Here is a 22,208-nt window from a genome sequence, read left to right on the forward strand (position 1 = left end):
ATAATCACCATGTCGAACGAAGATATATGAGGTAAAGCGAAGGTAATCGATGTAGAACGATATATAGAACGAAAATTATACTTGTAATACAGATGATATTGAGGCGTGTGATGTTGAGATTTACGACGTGGTTGTGGTTGGGGGAAATAAGAGTATTGTCGGCGTTGATGATGATGATACGGATTATGCTGCTGGTGCCGCTGCTGGTGTTTGTAACCTCCGCACCAGGTTCTCCAAAACCATTACTCGAGCACGTAGTTCGTTAACTTCTTATATTATGTCGAGATGATTGACGATTGAAACAAGCGGGTGAGTAAGATTTGAAATATAGGATATTATATAATCGTGACGGGATATTCTAAAAATGAGAGGGTAAATGGTTTCTCGAACAGGTTTGCCGGTAATCGCTTTCAGGTTCATCGCCAAGAGGGCAATTTGGTGAATGAGAAGGATCTTCGATGTGAAATGATTTTCGAATATAGGATGATATTCTAACTTCATAGAATATCTATATATAATACTAAAGATTTGGTAGCCTACAGAGGAACCTACGGCATATGACAAGCAAATCTACGGATGTGCTAAGATATGAATTTTTGTCTATACACTATCGATACACTAAATGCAGTAAGACGTGTCTAGACTAAAGAATGATAAGCAGGTAATTCCCTAAGGATGATAAGCAGATGGTTTCCGACGGGAAATGATAAGCAAAACTTTTTGACAGATAGACACGGTCAAAGTCCAGACTCACTAATGTATCCTAACAACTACCAGTTAGACACACTAATTGAAGGCCTGGTTCGCTAAGACCAACGCTCTGATACCATTCTGTCAAACCCCGTCCAGGTCTCCCTGGACGAAGTCATCAATATCTGGTCCCATCGCGATGATCGACTCCAAGTAAGGTCCTTAGTATGAGCTAATGCACATCGGAAGACTTAATTCGTACCTGAGAATAAACATGCTTTAAAAAGTCAACATAAAGTTGGTGAGATATATAGGTTTGATGCTAGCAGCGTTATATCTATGGACCACAAGATTTAAAGTTTATACATAATACACTCCTCGTGTATAGAAAAGTCGTTGAGCACTTGGTAACCATACTTAACATTTAAATCACAGCAGCATATTCTTAAATAAACCCTACACTGTACCAAGTGTAGTAACGAAACGAAGTACTGTGCAACCGTTTAAAACTGGTCGTCCAGCCCGGTTGGGGTTGTCAGGCCCGATAGATCTATCAACAGGATTCGCGTTTACGCTCCTCACGTAAATATTAGCTACCAAGTATAAAGAGATATGCCATGGTACAACTCAACGTAGAATTTATTTTTGATCACTTGTGTCCATAACGTAAATCATTTATTAAAACAGCGCATGTATTCTCAGCCCAAAAATATTTAGAGTTTAAAAGGGACTATATACTCACCTAATGTATTTTGTAGTAAAAATACATATAACACCATTGATCAATTATAAGGTTGGCCTCGGATTCACGAACCTATATCGTTTATATATATATTAACACCTAGAATCAAATAATTCTATCTATTAATGGTATTTATATATTAGTGTTATAATTTATACTAATTCATAATTAAAGTATTTTTATTTACATTCCATATCTTAACCTATACGTTATCTATATTTATTTTGTATTCCTTAAATAAACAATTTATAAAAATATTAATTTAATTTTTATTAAGGATGTTTTTATATGATTAATTTTTATTGTAATAATATTAATAATTTTGTTGTAATAATAAATATATTAATACTAGTAAAAATGATAATGTTAAAAATAATAATAATATGTAAAATCATGATAATAATAACGATAATAAAAGTTGTAATATTTTTTTTAGAATAACAATATCTATAATAATAATAATAATAATAATAATAATAATAATAATAATAATAATAATAATAATAATAATAATAATAATAATAATTGAAGGGTTACAACCTTTGTAGAAGGATTTAAAAAGAATTTGCCACAGGAGGGACTCGAACCCGCGACCCCTTGAATAAGAGTACATACGCCTAACCACTCCCCTGCTGTTACTTCTTTGTATAACCATCCTACGCTAAATTCTTTTAAACCGACTCTAGGTACAACCATACAACCATATCCGGCCCACTAGCAATTTGATGAGTCCAACCCAGGAAATCGATCCACAAGCCCATATGTAAAGTCTGCTAATTCGTTTTAACCTAGATAACTCGTGTTATAATTTATTTATTTGTTTCCTTCGATGGGAAAAAGGCAACGAACAACACAATCAAGTTGTCATCCCCTTTACAGCTCATTACTATGACTTTAAAATCCATCCTCACCAACACCGAATTATCTAATCCTTCTCTTTTTCGTTTAATTTTTATCACTATTATTCTCATCGTTATCGTTCATACTCGCCTTCATTATCTTCATCGGATAATAAAAGAAAACCGAGACAACAGATGGTGTTGTGGGTGTGAGTACACGTTCAAAACAAAAATATAAAACGGAAAAAGTAGCAGTCGAACAGTGGTATAACAGTTTAAAAAGGGGTGATGTTCTTCGGTTTTTAAACAGGAAAGAAATAGAGGTATAGTTGCTGTATCAGTAGCAACAATAAATTAATTTTTGGTGGTGGTGTTCCGGTGAGGTTTCAACTGAAAACATATATATAGCATCAGCTGTTACAGTGATTTACGATTGAAGCAAGAACAGGAGAGAGAGAGGAATTTGTATCGATGTTTGGTTTAATCAAAATAGAAGTGGGTCGAGATCAAGGGTTTCGGTGATGATGGAGTTATGGTGTTGATGACCCGTTTGAATCAAGTAACAGAAACATCTCAATGATGTGGTGGTGTCTGTTAACGTTGGTATTCTACCGGAACTTGTAGCCAATTATAAATTGGAGAATAAAGGTGACTATAGTTTGTGGGTCTTGATTAATCGAAAGAAGAAAATTATAGAAACCTTAAACAGCTATGGTTACATGTGGTGAGTTTTGATATAAAATGATGATGGTGATTTGAAAAAAATATCTAGCTGAGTTGTAAAAACAATGGAAAGGAGATGGTGTCTGTCGGGAATGGAAACAGAAAGCAAAATAGAAAGAAAGAAAGAAAGAAAGAAAGGTAACGATTTTGTTGATCATGAGTTTGTTATGATGGTTTTGGTTGTGGTGGAGATAATGAACAAAACAGAAATGGGTAGTAAACACTAAGTAGGAGATGATTATGATGGTGTAATGGTTCTAAAGGTGGTTGTGATGGTTTATTCATTTTTCTCTCCTCTATTTGCTATATGTATCAAGATATATAGAGATAATTGAATGTGCCAGAGGGATACACGGTTTATAATACTTATATTTAGACTCTAAATTGTTTGAGTTATGGCTAGATTGGGACGTATGATAATTAACAGACAACAAGCACGTGAACAATGTATTAGGTGGGTAAAAGTTTAAGAACAGATAGATAAGTCTAAGAAAAATCGTACCCCTTTAAACTGTATTGATTGTAAGAATCCAAAATGATTTAAAAGTTGAAAGGAACTTAAAACAGATTACAATTCCACAACACATTGCTACGGTTCTTTTATAATTATTATTTATAATTAATATTTATAGTTATATTAATATTAATCAAAGTATAAATAATAATAATATTACTAATAAGGATAAATGAGTAATAACAATAACAATGATAATGATAGTAATCCTAATGATAACCTAAATCATAATTTTATTATAAAATTAATCATATATAAAAATATTAGTAACCATAAGAAATTAATTGTATCAACTTTCATACATACATATATATATATACTGAAAATAACACTTTGACAAGTGATGATATTAATGTTAATAATAGTAATGAAGTAATAATTTCATTAGTATAACAATTATATTTTAAACTCGTAATACAAAATATCTGGGTATATCATCATTTAATCTTATTAACGAAAACAAAAATACATTCATGTAAAATATTATATATCTAATACACATAATTGTTCGTGAATCGTCTGGCATGGTCAAAGGGTAATTGATTATCCGAATATAGATTTCAAACGTTCTAGACTCAAAATTAAGGTTTTTGCTTATCGTATCGGAAACATATAGAGTTCAAGGTTTAAATTTGGTCGGAAATTTCCGGGTCGTTACAATATGGTTGAATGATCGAAGCCGAATATGTCCCTTTTGCTTGGTAACCTAAGAATTAGTAAACCGATCTACTAATTGACGCGAATTCTAAAGATAGATCTATTGGGCCTAACGAACCCCATCCAAAGTACCGGATGCTTTATTACTTTGAATTCGTATTTATCATGTCCGAAGGATTTCCCGGAATGATAGGGGATATTCTTATATGCATCTTGTTAATGTCGGTTACCAGGTGTTCAATCCATATGAATGATTTTGTCTCTATGCATGGGACGTATATTTATGAGAAATGGAAATGAAATTCTTGTAGTCTATTAAAATGATGGAAATGAATGATTATGATAAACTAATGAACTCACCAACCTTTTGGTTGACACTTTAAAGCATGTTTATTCTCAGGTGTTAAAGAATTCTTCCGCTGTGCAATTGCTCATTTTAAAGACATTACTTGGAGTCATTCATGGCATATTTCAAAAGACATTGCATTCAAGTCGTTGAGTTCAATAGAGATTATTATTAAGTAAATGATAGATTTGGTCATTTATAGTTGGATATTATGAAATGGTATGCATGCCTGTCAATTTTCGATGTAAAGAGAGTTTATCTTTTAAAAACGAATGCAATGTCTGAAAAATGTATCATATAGAGGTCAAATACCTCGCGATGTAATCAACTATTGAGAATCGTTTATAATGTATATGAACGGGTCCTTTCATTATCCATAACTAATAATCTAATAACTTTTTAAAGCAACTCTTACAAAACTAAATTGTTATTAACTCTTAAGTTTATTAAAATAACATTTTATTTTTTCAATCAAAACAAAAGATATGAAAGGCACGCACGTGAAACGTTTCACCCTTAAAAATTTTCCTTAAATCCGAAAAGCCAAATCAAAAATTTAAAAACTCACCTTTTCGTTAAAAGTAAATAATAGAAAAGATAGTTTAAATTAGTAGTTTAAACTATTATTGTGTATATTATTTAAAAAGACTATATTGACAATTCTAATAGCGATTATTCACAACCTTCTTTTACATAAATGTTTTGCCACCGTCGATAAAAAAAAATATGCATTCTAATGGTGTATCCTATGGGATACACGCATAAAAGCATCATTTTTATACAGAAAAATAGATCAAAAAGCATAAAAGATGGCAATGTTTGGTGGTTTTCAGTATTTGCCACCCAGCATTCAGCAGGCCGCCCAGCAACATGCGTAAGCCCTGCAGGCAGTTTCTATGCTTAAGCCCTTTTACTAGGCACGTGAGCGGCACGCAGCCACGTCAGCTACACCAAGGTCGGTTCTGGATATTTCGCACAACAGATTTAATCAGCGTTTGACACGTGTTTCTCAAGAATTTTAGACATTCTACGCCTATAAATAGACCCCATGGGTCACCACATTTCAAATAATGATCTACTCTGAACTTCAGTCAGAGAGAAATACACTTTCTCTCTCACACAGTTCTTTCTCACTCTAAAATATTAACCGCTTAGCAATAGAACGCTAGACGGAACAATTACAGGCTGATCCATAGATTAATTGAGGCCACCCCATGGATCTCTCATCCGTGTTCTTTCATGACCCGTCCTAATCCATCTGGACGAATACATTACATTTGGTTACATCGCGATGTACTTGACCTCTATATGATACATTTTACAAACATTGCATTCTTTTTTTAAAAGACAAACTTTCATTACATCGACAGTTGACGGCATGCATACCATTTTATAATATATCCAACTATAATTGACTTAGTAATAATCTTAATGAACTCGACGACTCGAATGCAACGTCTTTTGAAATATGTCATGAATGACTCCAAGTAATATCTCTAATATGAGCAAATGCACAATGGAAGATTTCTTTAATACCTGAGAATAAACATGTTTTCAAGTGTCAACCAAAAAGGTTGGTGAGTTAATTAGTTTATAATAAATAATCATTTCATAATTTTAATAGACCACAAGATTTCATATTTCCAATTCTCATAACCATACATCCCATGCATAGAGACAAAAATCATTCATATGGATTGAACACCTGGTAAGCGACATTAACAAGATACATATAAGAATATCCCCTATCATTCCAGGAAATCCTTCGGACATGATATAAAACAAATTTGAAGTACTAAAGCATCCGCTACAACGGATGGGGTTTGTTAGGCTCAATAGATCTATCTTTAGGATTCGCGTCAATTAGTAGACTGGTTTACTAATTCTTAGGTTACCAAGTAAAAGGGGCATATTCGACGTCGATCATTCAACCATATAATGTAGTTTCGATTACTTGTGTCTATTTCGTAAAACATTTATAAAAATTGTGCATGTATTCTCAGCCCAAAAATATAAAGGGTAAAAAGGTAAATGAAACTCACCTAATGTATTTTGTAGTAAAAATACATATGACGACATTGAACAATGAATAATGCAGGGTTGATTTCGGATTCACAAACCTATGTCATTTATATGTATATTAATACATATAATCATATTCGAATAAATTTATATATTATATCTTAAATTATATATCTTATATACTTAACTTGTATATATTTAATATAGTTAATGTTTTATAGTTTTTTTATATACATATGATTAATATTATATTAATAATCAACAATTTGTTATATGTAAATATTTATATAAATAATCTTAATATATATAATTTGATGTATTGAGGTAGTTGTAAATAATATACTCTTATATATAAAAAAAATTTATTTGTTATAATAATATTATTAATATGAAAGTAATAATGATAATAGTAATAGTAGTAATAATAATATCGATGCTAATAATAACCTAAATGATAATTTTATAAATTTTGATTAAAAAGGATAATAATGTTAATAATAATACTAATAATTATAATATCTATAAAAATAATGATTTTTCTAATGATAATAATAATGGTATTAATAATAATACTTATATATTAATAATAGTACTTAATACTTACTAATACAATACTTAATAATTAGTACTTAATAATAATAATAGTAATAATAATAATACTAATAATAATAATAATAATAATAATAATAATAATAATAATAATAATAATAATAATAATAATAATAATAATAATAATAATAATAACAATACTACCTCACAAGAAAAAGCTCCAACAAGAGAAATAACTGCCTTTGCCCAGGCTCGAACCCGAGACCTCTTGCTAACCCGAAAACATCCCACACCACTCCTCTATTTCTTTTTATTTGATTAAAACCCAACATTTATTTTATTTACCCTATGTTTACGGTTTCCCCATTTTTCTTCTCCAATAAAACAGATCGATAGATTACCAATCATGGTCCAAGTTTTCAAACCCAAAACATATCATTCTGTTGGTATAGTCCATTAGTAACCATAGTGGAAATTCTTAACCAATCCAAACTAAAAAAATAAATCGTACAGTGGAGCAAAATAGGGTATTTAAGTTCTTCATTGTTCCATCATCATCACGTCAGGTTCCATTAGCAAAAATAGACAGATTGCCGACATATTAGGTGATAGTGCTTTGTACATCTAAATAATTGATGTCGTAGCGTGGGGGTACGAAATAGTTTATATTTTACTAGGAAAAACTATTAAATACGATACAATTTTACACAAAATATGACAAGTTTTAATTATTTATTTACAAATGGGATATACCTAAACCTTGCTACAACACTATAGGCAGTGTACCTAATCGTAGAGTAGTGTAGTTTTTAGTAAGTCCGGTTCGTTCCACAGGGAGCTGGATTATTTCACACTATATTTTAAACAATTATATTCGTACAAAATATATTATATTAATAATATATAAAAGGGGGTTTTACCGTTTAATGACCGGTTTGTCGATTTTATATTTTAAGCGAAACGTAAAGTAAATGACGATATTTAACTAACAATATAAAATAAATAACAATAATTAAAATGACAATAAATAAAAGTACGAGGAAATATGAAATAAAATATATTATGCTTATTTAAACTTCCGTAATCATGATGTTTGACGTGTTGATTTTTAGTTTATTCCCATGGGTTAATTGTTCTTTGACCTGGATTATTTAATATGTCCATACGAATTTGTCTATAATTGTCCATCAGTCATAAATATAAAGAGCGAAAGCCTTCGTCAAATTATTCTTATTCCCGAAGTCAAATATTCCAACTAATTGGGGATTCGAATTGTAACAAGGTTTTAATACTTTGTTTAATGAATACACCAGGTTATCGACTGTGTGTAAACCAAGGTTTTACTACTTTGTTAACAATTACACCAATTACCCTTGAATGTAATTCACCCCTGTTTCAACAAGTCTATTAACTATTAATCCAGTTCCGTGTCCGGTAAAATGAATAATTATTGGTATTTATAGATATCCCGCCCACCGTACCCAGTCAAGCGTATGTGGTTATATATAAATACGTCAAATTATAAGTTTGTATATTAAATTAAAAAGGTATTGTTTAGTTAATATAAAACCCATTAATAGTCCATAGTCAAATTTCCACAAGTGTCGTTCTTTTATCCAAACCCCAATTATGGTAAAAAAACCCAATTACCCAATTTTAGTAATTAGCCCAACATCATGATTACTTCGGTTTAAATAAGCATAATAATAACTTAGCTACGAGACATTAATTTAAAAAGGAGAACATAGCTTACATTGATTATTTATCGCGTAGTGGTACACGTACAGAGCTCCGACCTTAAAACCCGTAAAAATAACTTTTACATAACCCAAACTAATCTAATATAACACTAATCTATACTATATATATTAATGGCCTTTTATAGGGATTTCTGATTTTTCAAACTCCGCGAGTCGTGGAGTTTTTGGCCTTCAAACTCCGAGAGTCGTGGAGTTTGATTTTCCAGCATCACATCAATTTGGATCTTAGCTTTGCCGACATAATATATAAATAAATATAATATATAAATAATTTTAAGAATTATTTAAATATTATATTATATTTATGTGCATAGTTGACTTGTAATTTTTAGTCCGTTGCATCGAGCGTTGAGAGTTGACTCATGTCCCGGTTCCGAATTTTCGAACGTCCTTGCGTATTATTTTATATCGTGTACTTTGCGTTCCGCAACTTGTACTCTTGTCATTTTTAGACGTTTCTCATCAATAAATTGAACCACTTGGATTGTATCTTGTACATTTGAGCTTTTTGGTCATTTGCGTCTTCAAATCGTCGTTTTCGCCTTTTGTCTTCGCACTTATTTAATATAAACGATTACAACTTAAAATAGGACAATTACAACTAAATAATTTACATATTGGGAGGATATTGCTACTAAATATATGTTCATTTGGAGCATTATCAAATATCCCCACACTTGAACGTTGCTTGTCCTCAAGCAATACATAACTTGAAATAATACAATACATCACACGAATCACTTCTTTATTCTTCACACTTTATACATCAGTGATTTTGAGATGGCGGTATAAACAATGATAGTAACGATAGAACCATGGTTAAAGGTGGGTGTGTCATCCACAGTTGCCTCGGGTTTAGGTCAACGACACTTGCAATCAAATAGCCGATTTACTTTCGGTTTCCAAAGCAAAGTGCACATTTGAAAGGCGGTTTACAGTCCCACATGACTATGAAAATTTAGATCCGTTAGGAAATTGGATCTTTATGAAAACATTTGATCTTTTGAAAATTCAATCTAGCTTTTACCCTAGACAAGTTTTCCGGAATAACCCTTCACCGGTGTTGCAAAATATTTTTGTGGGTTTTGTGGGTTTCAGATTTGAAAATTTTAGCTCAAAACTTATGGTTTTGTGTCACCCACTTGCTAACCTTGTATTAGGAAAGAAACACGTCCAGTATACTTGCTCCGTATATTACCTTTCGGCAAACTACCGTCCGGTTGTAAAGGAAAGCGATGAACAAGAAACTGTTAAGGCAATGTCTAATGACATGCATTTGATTATGGTCTATAAACGTGTCGGATGCTAGTACTATCCTTTATAGGAGCAATAGTAAGATCATCCTATAATTTTTTCGGTCTGGCACAAGGTCCTGTCTCCGACCATGCTATGAAACCACCGTTCTTACGGTTGACACCCGATTTGGTTCAGGTGACCTAATGAATTCCAGTTGAATTTCTAGGATTTTACGTTCAATGGTAATGAACGCATTTAAAATAGGTTTTCAGAAAACAAATCAGTTTTAATTTTGATCAAAATATTTTCTCGTTCAAGCTCGAGTTTAGATATCATTGAATTCCATGAGTTTGTAATTCTCAATCTTTAAGGTCAATCTCAAGGATTGAGTAATATCAGGCTTAAAAGCTGATTTTTAATCTTTAAGGAGATTATCCTTTCTGGGGATCTGATTCATTAGTCTTATCAAGCTAATTTGCACGGTGCCCCCCATTGTACGAGATAAATCCTTCTCATGGTTAGGATAAATCTGACCACTTGGCGACCCTGTTTGATGCTGAGGTCCGTGGATTTCCTGCTGATTTTAGAGATGACTTTTCTAGATTTTTCGTCAACCTACAGCTGGTCTGGACGACAACTTCTTGACCTAAATCAAGAAGCGCGTGTCTTTTTCGGAAGACTTTACTTCATTTTAATGATGGAATTGATTCATCGTGTAGATCCATCTTTCATTACAGTAAATCGGGTAAAACAGTTAATTTAGTCCAAAACAAAAGCACCTACAATAAACTTTATAGAAACATGTGCTAGATAGTTTTTAATTGAATAACTCGGTACATTCTCCCCACACTTAGTTTCTTTCTTTGCCTTTTTATTCTCCTTTATTCCATTTTAAATGAATTCAAGCGTTTTTGGTTGTTTCTCAATTTATGTCCTTTTCGAGGTAACGATAATTTCGGTATTAACACCTAGTTTTCATCGTTCATAAATATATATAAACATGATTTTAAATTCATTTAGTTGAAAATTTTTCAAATTTTCATAAAATTTGGCAAATAAACCAAGTATAAACCCGAGAGAATTTATAACCCTTCCTCACACTTGAGATCATGCAATGCCCTCATTTGCATGAAATCAGACTCTAATTATAAATTCATGAGGGTGATTAGTGTAGAAAAATGATTGAAAATACCCATTTTTAATTACAAATCTCGTCGAATGATAGATGGCGCGCCTCATCGTTCATTCCTTCTTGTTTTATCACACATGCTTTTTTTTTCCTTTCAAAAATGACTGCTTTTCTGAACTGTTTACTAATATTTGAAAAAGCGTCTTTTACCCTAATCATGCATTTTTATTAATGAGTTATGCACTAACCCGAACCCCTAATTTAACGTTAAGTGGGGTTAAACTTCCCCACACTTAGCTGACGACATGTGAAGTCGGTAGAATAAGTTCCAAGAATTAAAATAGTGAGCCAGTTATTTACATCTCGGGGGGTATATATTATATCAATGGGTTTAAAGTTTAGACCCACCCGATCGTCACTACTTAATTCTTTTTTAAGTGTAGCTTTTAGTAAATGGATATGTCTCTTTTCTGGTTCTTGGTCAAATGGATCGATATACACCGACATACATATTTCTATAGGGTGGACAATTCCTAACATTTTCTTCCGTTTATTCTCGGGATCAAAGTTTTCACCTCTATTACCCAATTGGGTGAAATCCGAGGTGTCATTATCTATTACAGCTCGTAGTTCATTTTTGGTAGATGACTCGTCTATTGAGAATATTGGGTTGGAAGGTTGTGTAATGGTGAAGTTCGGTTTGGCCTCGGGGGTAAAATTTTCAACGTTATCGTTTTCCCAAGAGTACCAATTTGTCACCCTTACTTCTTCTTCATCATCCATTGATGGATTGATGATTTCGTCGGTAGAGGCTAATGTGTTATTATGTTGTGAAATTGGTAAGACTGAATAAAAAGTATCATCGGGATAGTTGGTGATTTCGGAGCTCTCGAATTCATCAAAATTCGATGATATGAGATTTTCTTGTACAATACTCCTCAGATCAACAGGTGTGTAGTCTGATAGAGTTTCAACTTGCCGGTTTACAAACTCTATCATTTGTTCATTTTGAGCATTGAGTTCTTCGAGTTTGATTTTCATATTGTCTAATAAATTTTCAGACACGTAATTTTCCTCGTCTACTGGTTGTTGAGTTTGGAAATATTCTTGGGAATAATCCCAATTTGAATTGTATTCTTCATAATCATTCCATTCAGGTTCCGTGGGTGCGTAATTTTCCATAGGAACGTAATAATAACATTCCCATGTTGAGTGATAATCTCCACAGATTTCACAACCAGTTATTGTTTCGTCATTCGTGATCCAAGATTGACCGAACGAATTGTCATCAATACTCGGTTGAGAGTATTGATTTCGTATGTCGTAAAGAGTTTCCAAAATATCTTTGAGACTTTTCATAATGTGCTTATTACCAAATTTTAATTATCCTATTAGTTATAAATATAAAAATTATATAAGTTATCAAATTAATAGACTTTTCTGCTTTTGCCCACGTTTCGAATAGCCAATAGATGCAGCAGGGAGCTAGAACCCTTTAAATCGGAAGCTCACAACTCAGCCACTAATAAATCCAACTATTACTACGAAGCAGAAAATTTGGATGTCTATCAATTTAACCACTTAAAATAATTTTTCATTTGGAATTATTAGAGAAGAAGTAGAGAAAATTTCTAAGTCCTAAAACTAGCGTGGCGAGAAATAAGAAAGAAAAAGAAGCGCGTCGAAAAATATCGAGAAATAAAAATAAGAAAGTAGCGCGTCGTGACTTAAAAGGCACTAAAATTTTAAAATCGTCGCAAAATTTTAAAGCACCTAAATCTTAGTCTAAAGAAATAGCACTTAAGGGATTTTACGGCAAAGCCTAAAAATCTAACAATAAAAATAAGCTACGACAAAACTAAATTTAAAATTAACTACAAACGATAAAAATATTACGATTACACTAAATAAAAGGATACAAAATATAAAAATAAAAAGTGATAAAATTACTTATTTTTATAAAAATATTATTTTTATATTTATTTTATAAAAGTATTAATTTATATATATAAATAAAACTAATTAAAATTTAAAATACAATTTAATTAAAAATTAAAACTAATTATATTAAACTAATAAAGTAATTAGGGTTTAAAAATAATAATCAATAATATTACTCCATAATTAAAGCGAAAATAGGGTTTCTGTCAGTGCGTCAGGGCGGCTCCGTGAGTCGTGGAGTTTTAAGCCTGCAAACTCCGCGAGTCGTGGAGTTTTCATTTTTGGGTTTTTTTTAAATTATTTTATATTGTTTTTCTAAAAATATATATAAATATATTTATACAAAAATAAATTAAAAATATAGAGTTTCGCCGACTTCCCCGGCAGCGGCACCAAAAAACTTGATGTCGTAGCGTGGGGGTACGAAATAGTTTATATTTTACTAGGAAAAACTATTAAATACGATACAATTTTACACAAAATATGACAAGTTTTAATTATTTATTTACAAATGGGATATACCTAAACCTTGCTACAACACTATAGGCAGTGTACCTAATCGTAGAGTAGTGTAGTTTTTAGTAAGTCCGGTTCGTTCCACAGGGAGCTGGCTTATTTCACACTATATTTTAAACAATTATATTCGTACAAAATATATTATATTAATAATATATAAAAGGGGGTTTTACCGTTTAATGACCGGTTTGTCGATTTTATATTTTAAGCGAAGCGTAAAGTAAATGATGATATTTAACTAACAATATAAAATAAATAACAATAATTAAAATGATAATAAATAAAAGTACGAGGAAATATGAAATAAAATATATTATGCTTATTTAAACTTCCGTAATCATGATGTTTGACGTGTTGATTTTTAGTTTATTCCCATGGATTAATTGTTCTTTGTCCTGGATTATTTAATATGTCCATACGGATTTGTCTATAATAGTCCATCAGTCATAAATATAAAGAGCGAAAGCCTTCGTCAAATTATTCTTATTCCCGAAGACAAATATTCCAACTAATTGGGGATTCGAATTGTAACAAGGTTTTAATACTTTGTTTAATGAATACACCAGGTTATCGACTGCGTGTAAACCAAGTTTTTACTACTTTGTTAACAATTACACCAATTACCCTTGAATGTAATTCACCCCTGTTTCAACAAGTCTATTAACTATTAATCCAGTTCCGTGTCCGGTAAAATGTATAATTATTGGTATTTATAGATATCCCGCCCACCGTACCCAGTCAAGCGTATGTGGTTATATATAAATACGTCAAATTATTAGTTTGTATATTAAATTAAAAAGGTATTGTTTAGTTAATATAAAACCCATTAATAGTCCATAGTCTAATTTCCACAAGTGTCGTTCTTTTATCCAAACCCCAATTATGGTACAAAACCCAATTACCCAATTTTAGTAATTAGCCCAACATCATGATTACTTCGGTTTAAATAAGCATAATAATAACTTAGCTACGAGACATTAATTTAAAAAGGAGAACATAGCTTACATTGATTATTTATCGCGTAGTGGTACACGAACAGAGCTCCGACCTTAAAACCCGTAAAAATAACTTTTACATAACCCAAACTAATCTAGCATAACACTAATCTATACTATATATATATATATATATATATATATATATATATATATATATATATATATATATATATATATATATATATATATATATATATATATATATATATATATATATATATATATATATATATTATATATTAATTTATATTATATTACGGAGTATTATTATTATTATTAAACTCGGCAGAATGCATGGCCTTTTATAGGGATTTCTGATTTTTCAAACTCCGCTAGTCGTGGAGTTTTTGGCCTTCAAACTCCGCGAGTCGTGGAGTTTGATTTTCCAGCTCACATCAATTTGGATCTTAGCTTTGCCGACATAATATATAAATAAATATAATATATAAATAATTTTAAGAATTATTTAAATATTATATTATATTTATGTGCATAGTTGACTTGTAATTTTTAGTCCGTTGCGTCGAGCGTTGAGAGTTGACTCATGTCCCGGTTCCGGATTTTCGAACGTCCTTGCGTATTATTTATATCGTGTACTTTGCGTTTCGCAACTTGTACTCTTGTCATTTTTAGACGTTTCTCATCAATAAATTGAACCACTTGGATTGTATCTTGTACATTTGAGCTTTTTGGTCATTTGCGTCTTCAAATTGTCGTTTTCGCCTTTTGTCTTCGCACTTATTTAATATAAACGATTACAACTTAAAATAGGACAATTACAACTAAATAATTTACATATTGGGAGGATATTGCTACGAAATATATGTTCATTTGGAGCACTATCAATAATTAAGTAGGGTCTTATGTATATCTCCTTTATTATAAGGTTATCTTTATCATCATCATTTATCTCATTCCACAAAATATTCGAATAGAACACAAAAGAAACTGCTATAGCAGTTTTCATCAAAGATTCAAGTGGCGACGGTGGAGGTTTTCAGTTAACAGAAACATACAAGAGGGAAACAAGTTGATGGTTGATGAGGTGTTTGGTTCCGTGACCATTACAGTCGAGAGAAGGGATTTGTAGGGTTTTAAATAAGAAGGCAGTAGTACTTATAATTGGAAGAGGTTGTAAGTTTTGTGGAGTTCTTCGGGTAATCAACACCATAGTAGCAATAGTATGCAGTTATATCGAGCGTATGATTGTTTTGGGTTTGATTCAAGATGAAACAGAAATCAATTAGGAGTAATGGTAACGAGTTAAATGGGTTTTGAGCAAGAATAAAAGAAAGAGACAGAGATATTTCAATGGTGGTTGTGGTTGATTGGTCACGATAAAGATAAAGGAACTGGTGCAGTAGATAATATTAGTGGCGTGTCGTAGTTTTTCAACGGCAATAATAAACAAAGGTGATGATTTGCAGATGGTTATTGATTAAAGTAGTAAAGGTGGTGATGGTTCGATGGTTGTGTTGGTGCTTTCAACAGAATAGGAGAACAGAAAATGCATTGGTGGTTTGGTTGTTAGCAACAATAAACGAGCAGAGATGTCGATTCAAATCCGAACCAGGAATAGGCAAAAGTGGAGCGATGGTGTTTGTTCCTAATGGTGATGGATGAATGGTTTACACTACAGTAACAATAGCATGTAATAATTCTTTCAAGTGGGTTTTATTTCTCTCCCTTTCTGTTTTTGATTCTCGAATAGGAGTAGTGATTTTATAGTTGTAAGGGAATGATTATATCGCGTCACGAATTTGATCTTGAATGTTTTGTAGCGAGGAAGGTTGTTGACAGAGGATCTTGAGCAGAAGAAGAGTTCAAGATAAAAATAAAGCTGAAGTTGATTGGCAACTGATTTTGTTTGCATTGGTTTTGGATTCGACATAATCACAATCAGATGAAAAGCAGATGATGAATGAAACTATTTTTGTGTTTACTCGATTGTCTTATTGAAGTGAAGATTCGATGGGTAACAGATTTCAGATGGAAAGCACGAATTCAATCAGGAGGAGAATAAAATACAATATAACAGATAGGGGAAAAAATTTGATTCGTACGATTCATTGATATTAACATCTAACAATATCAGATAGAAACAAGGATTTATTACAGTTTGATTGTGATGCAAAATAGAATTTGGATCATATGATTGAAGACGTATTTTACCTGTATTTATGTGTATATATATACAGTTTTTATATATGTCTGTATTCTGTAAATATATAAAATCTGTATTTGATCATATTTTGTAACTGTATATTTGTTTATCTAAATATTTATATATCTAATTATATATGTATTTTTCATATTAAGGAAAACCTAACATTGTTAATAATACTAACATTAATATTAATTTTAATAACAAAACTAGTAAGAACAATGATAATAACAATCTTAAAAAAAATGTTAATTTTTTTAATCAAGTTAATAATAATACTTTTAATAATCCTAATAATAATTAAATTAACAATGCTACTAATAACGTTAATATTAGCATTTATCTTTAATCATAATGAAAGTAATAATAACAATATTAATAACTATGTTTTTAGCTATAATTACTTTTACAATTTATTTATTGTATCATATTTACTAATTATATAATATGAATTATACAATAACTTATTAAATCTTTAATATTTTTAATTTACAATATATCTAATATTATTTATGTTTAGGATTCATATATATATATATATATATATATATATATATATATATATATATATATATATATATATATATATATATATATATATATATATTATTTATTTTAATAGTAACTTAATTATTCTGTATTTTTACTTTACATTTAATTCTAATTGGTTAAAGTATTTATTATATATACTTACATTATATATATATATATATATACTTATATATTTATTTTCAAACAATTGTTCGTGAATCGTTGAACATAGTCAAAGGATAATGAAACCATATAACCAGTTCAAGAATTTTGCGACTCAATCAATACATACTTTGCTTATCGTGTCGAAACCATATAAAGATCAAGTTTAAATTTGGTCGGAAATTTTCGGGTCGTCACATGTTCCGGGTCTGCAGGGATTATTTCGCGAGGGCAAACATCAATCAACATACTATCACTCTACGCTAGGCGGATATTGTTCTGTATTGGTACCTTACACCCGCTATGCAGAAAATCGTACCAACATATGGCGCCATTCATTCTAGAGAATCACTCAATTCTCAAGAGCACAAAGAGACATAATCATAAGGTAATACCTATTGAGACAAACATGATACATTCATGGAAAGCCGGACAGCCGAGGAAAGCAGAAACGCTAGAAGATTGGAAGCAAGAGTTGATTGCTTTTCCTTCTATGTTTAATACCATTCCATCTGATGCTCCTGTAGTGATTGAAGCTCGTATAGAAAATTGTGTTGTTGGAGGGATATATACTGATACCTGAGCAGGGGCGGATATCATGTATGAGCATTGTTTTGTGCAATTACCATAGAGGGTAAAAGAGAAGCTGAAAGACACGTTTGTTCCCTTAGCAAGTTTTTCTAATGATACAACATGGTCAGAAGGAAGCATAGTTTTAGAAGTAGTATTGGGAAAATCACCATTTAAAAGAACAGCTCATAACGAGGTTTTGGTTGATAAAACAAATTCACAATATAATGTCATTCTGGGTCGATCAGCTATGATGACATTTGGGGCCTTGACATCAACGGTACACGGAATGATGAAATTTCTCACAGCGTCTGGCATTGCCACGCTATACGCTGTGCGGAGAAGAGCAATAGAATGTGTGCAAATAAATAGAACTGCTATTAATTCAATTATTCATGAAGATGGGTCAGTATCGCCAAATCCAGAATCCCAGATCCGAAAATGATTATTGGAAACACATTAGCAAAAGAAACAAAAGAAAAACTCTATAATATCCTAGCAACTAATTTAAATATTTTTGTGTGGCAAGATTCTGATATGACTGGAGTACCACGTCATATAGGTGAATATAAGCTTGGTGTGAATCCCAATATTCCACCAGTATGTCAAAAGAAAAGACGAATGGCTCCTGAACGAACAAAGTTTCTTAGAGAAGAAGTTAAAAAATTGGTGGACGCTGGGATATTATGGGAAGTTAAGTATCAGACATGGGTAGCAAATTCAGTGATGGTTAGAAAACCAGATAACACTTGGAGGATGTGTGTGGATTTCACAGATATAAATAAAGCGTGCCCAAAGGATAACTACCATTTACTAGAAATAGACTAGAAGGTGGAATCTGCAAGTGGATATCAGTTTAAATCCTTTTTGGATGCATTCAAAGGGTACCATCAGATAGATCCCTATGGCAATACGGGATCATGATAAAACAGTATTCCACATGCCATATGAAATTTTTTGTTACATAAAAATGCCTTTTGGATTGAAGAATGCAGGAGCAACTTACCAGCGTGTCATTGATAAGGCATTTAAAGATCAAATAGGCAGGAATGTATGTTGATGATATTGTTATCAAGAGTCATACAGAGAAAATCATGCTTAGAGATACTTTGGAAACTTTTGAATCATTACGAAAGGTTAATATGAAATTGAATCCTAAAAAATGTACTTTTGGTACACAAGAGGGCAAATTTTTGGGTCATATTGTTACAGAGAGGGGAATTAAGGCGAATCCAAAGAAAATTCAAGCGATTGAGGATATGGTATCTCCAAAAACAAAGAAAGAAGTGCAAAGCTTGAACGGAAGATTGGAGAGTTTTAAAAAGTTGCTTAAACAAAAAGGATTTTGTGTAGACAGAAGAAGCTGAAATAGCTTTTCAGGATGTTAAGCGACTTTTAAAAGAATTGCCCACATTAATTGCACCAGTAGCAGGAGAAACGTTAATTCTATATATGGCAGCATCGGCGGAGGCCATTAGTTCAGTTTTAATCACAGAACGGAATGGGGTGCAAATGCCAATATAGTTTGTCAGTAAGATATTACAACAAAGTGACGTCAATTATCCGCCCATCGAAAAATTGGTATATGCTTTAACGCACACAGCTAGGCGACTCAGACGCTATTTTTAAGCGCATCCAATTCTTGTTTTAACAGATCAACAAATAAAGCAAATTTTGAAACATCCAGAGTCATCAGGATGTTCAGCAAAATGGGCGGTTGAATTGGGAGAATATGAAATAAATTTCTCACCACGACATGCAGTTAAAGGGCAAATTTTGGCAGATTTCCTTCTAGAAACAACTGAAAAAGTAGATTATTCAAAAAATGTTAAAAGCAGTAATTGCATGTGGGAGTTGCATACTGATGGTGTATCAAGTGAGGAAGGAGTTGGTGCAGGACTAGTGCTTACTAGCCCAGAAGGGGAAGAACATACATATGCACTTAAATTTTGTTTTTATGCATCTAATCATGAATTAGAATATGAGGCATTGCTCTCCGATATCCGTATATCATCTGAGATGGGAATAAAACATTTGCGTGCCTATGTAGATTCTCAGATAGTTGCACAGCAAGTTAACAGAGCATTTGAAGCAAAAGATATCTCAATAATACGATATTTTACAATTGATTGAAAAGATTTCCAAAAATTTTGAAACTTTGGAAGTTGTGCAAATATCAAGAAATAAAAACAAAAAAGCAGATGTGCTGAGCAAATTAGCAACATTAACATTTGATCATTTGCATAAGATGGTTTTGGTGGAGGTGTTGAAAGATAAATCTATTGACGAAAAAGTGGTAGTAGTAACAGTTGAAGAAGGAGAATCGTGTTGGATGACTCCCTATATAAAGTACTTGAAAGACGGAACACTTCCAGTTGATGTTACAGAAGCAAGACATATAAGGTAAGTGCTCCGGTTTATGTCTTGGAAAATGGTGTGCTCTATAGGAAATCTTTTAGTGGTCCAAATTTGAGGTGTTTAGCACCATAACAAGCTATAGATGTAGTGAAAGAGATGCATAAAGGTTTCTGTGCACAACATTCTGGTTATAGAACTATTGTAGGACGAATAATGCGACAAGGATATTATTGGCAAACAATTTACCGAGATACAGCAGAGATAATCAAAGCATGTGATGCCTGTCAGTGGCACAGAATCATCCAATATTTACTAAAATATGATCTAATCTCAGTATCATCCGCGTGGACATTTTGTAAGTGGGCAATTGACATAGTAGGGCCATTTCCAAGGAGTGTTGGAAATAAAAAGTTTTTGATTGTTGCAATTGATTTTTTCACTAAGTGGGTTGAAGCAAAGGTATTGGCACAGATAACAGGTGAAAACATAAAGTTTGTATGGAATGACATTGTGTATAGATATGGTCTTCCAAATGAAATTGTAAGTGATAATGGTAAACAATTTGCAGATAACCCGTTCAAAAGTGGGTGTAAAGAGTTAAGTATTAAACAAACATTTACTTCTGTTGCTCATCCGCAAGCGAACGGACAAGTTGAGGTTACAAATAAAGCAATCATCGCTGGCATAAAGGCTATACTGGGTTTGAGTCAGACTAAATGGGTAGATGAAGTACAATATGTTTTATGGGCTCACCGTACAACACCTAAACGGAGCACGGGAGAAACACTGTTCAGCTTGGTATATGGCACTGAGGCAGTAATACTGTAGAGACCCGTCCTAATCCATCTGGACGAATACATTACATTTGGTTACATCACGAGGTACTTGGCCTCTATATGATACATTTTACAAACATTGCATTCGTTTTTAAAAGACAAACTTTCATTTCATCGAAAGTTAACGGCATGCATACCATTTCATAATATATCCAACTATAATTGACTTAATAATAATCTTGATGAACTCAATGACTCGAATGCAACGTCTTTTGAAATATGTCATGAATGACTCCAAATAATATCTCTAAAATGAGCAAATGCACAGCGGAAGATTTCTTTCATACCTGAGAATAAACATGCATTAAAGTGTCAACCAAAAGGTTGGTGAGTTCATCAGTTTAACATAAATAATCATTTCCGTCATTTTAATAGACCACAAGATTTTCATTTTCATTTTTCATAAATATATGTCCCATACATAGAGACAAAAATCATTCATATGGATTGAACACCTGGTAACCGACATTAACAAGATGCATATAGAATATCCTCATCATTCCGGGACACCCATCGGACATTATAATTTTGAAGTACTAAAGCATTCCAAATTCCAGAATGGGGCTTGTTGGGCCAGATAGATATATCTTTAGGATTCGCGTCAATTAGGGAGTCTGTTCCCTAATTCTTAGGCTACCAAGCTAAAAGGGGCATATTCGGCTTCAATCATTCAACCATATAATGTAGTTTCGATTACTTGTTTCTATTTCGTAAAACATTTATAAAAGCGCATGTATTCTTAATCCCAAAAATATATATTGCAAAAGCATTTAAAAAGGGAGCAAATGAAACTCATAATACTGTATTTTGTAGTAAAAATACATATGACGTCATTGAACAAGTGTAGGGTTGGCCTCGGATTCACGTACCTATATTATTCATATATTTATTAAAAACATATACTTGTAATCTAACAGGTTTAGAT

General features: G+C 31.9%; 1 protein-coding gene across 1 annotated transcript; it reads left to right on the forward strand.

Annotated features, from left to right (window-relative positions):
• Positions 1-19,138: 19,138 nt before the first annotated feature.
• Positions 19,139-20,222, forward strand: LOC139875495 (uncharacterized). Its single transcript, XM_071862831.1, has 3 exons — positions 19,139-19,351; positions 19,443-19,566; positions 19,744-20,222. The coding sequence occupies exons 1-3, from the start codon at positions 19,139-19,141 to the stop codon at positions 20,220-20,222; spliced, it is 816 nt and encodes a 271-aa protein (XP_071718932.1).
• Positions 20,223-22,208: the final 1,986 nt, after the last annotated feature.

Source organism: Rutidosis leptorrhynchoides, chromosome 11 (genome assembly GCF_046630445.1).
Source record: "Rutidosis leptorrhynchoides isolate AG116_Rl617_1_P2 chromosome 11, CSIRO_AGI_Rlap_v1, whole genome shotgun sequence".
Taxonomy (NCBI): Eukaryota; Viridiplantae; Streptophyta; class Magnoliopsida; order Asterales; family Asteraceae; genus Rutidosis; species Rutidosis leptorrhynchoides.

What these genes read in the sequence shown, in the direction of transcription:
- LOC139875495 (XM_071862831.1), top strand. Translation starts at nt 19,139, where the DNA reads ATGTATGTTGATGATATTGTTATCAAGAGTCATACAGAGAAAATCATG. An exon ending in TTCAAGCGATTGAGGATATG is followed by an intron (nt 19,352 to 19,442) that starts GTATCTCCAAAA and finishes GATTTTGTGTAG; the next exon opens with ACAGAAGAAGCTGAAATAGC. An exon ending in AGCATCGGCGGAGGCCATTA is followed by an intron (nt 19,567 to 19,743) that starts GTTCAGTTTTAA and finishes TTGTTTTAACAG; the next exon opens with ATCAACAAATAAAGCAAATT.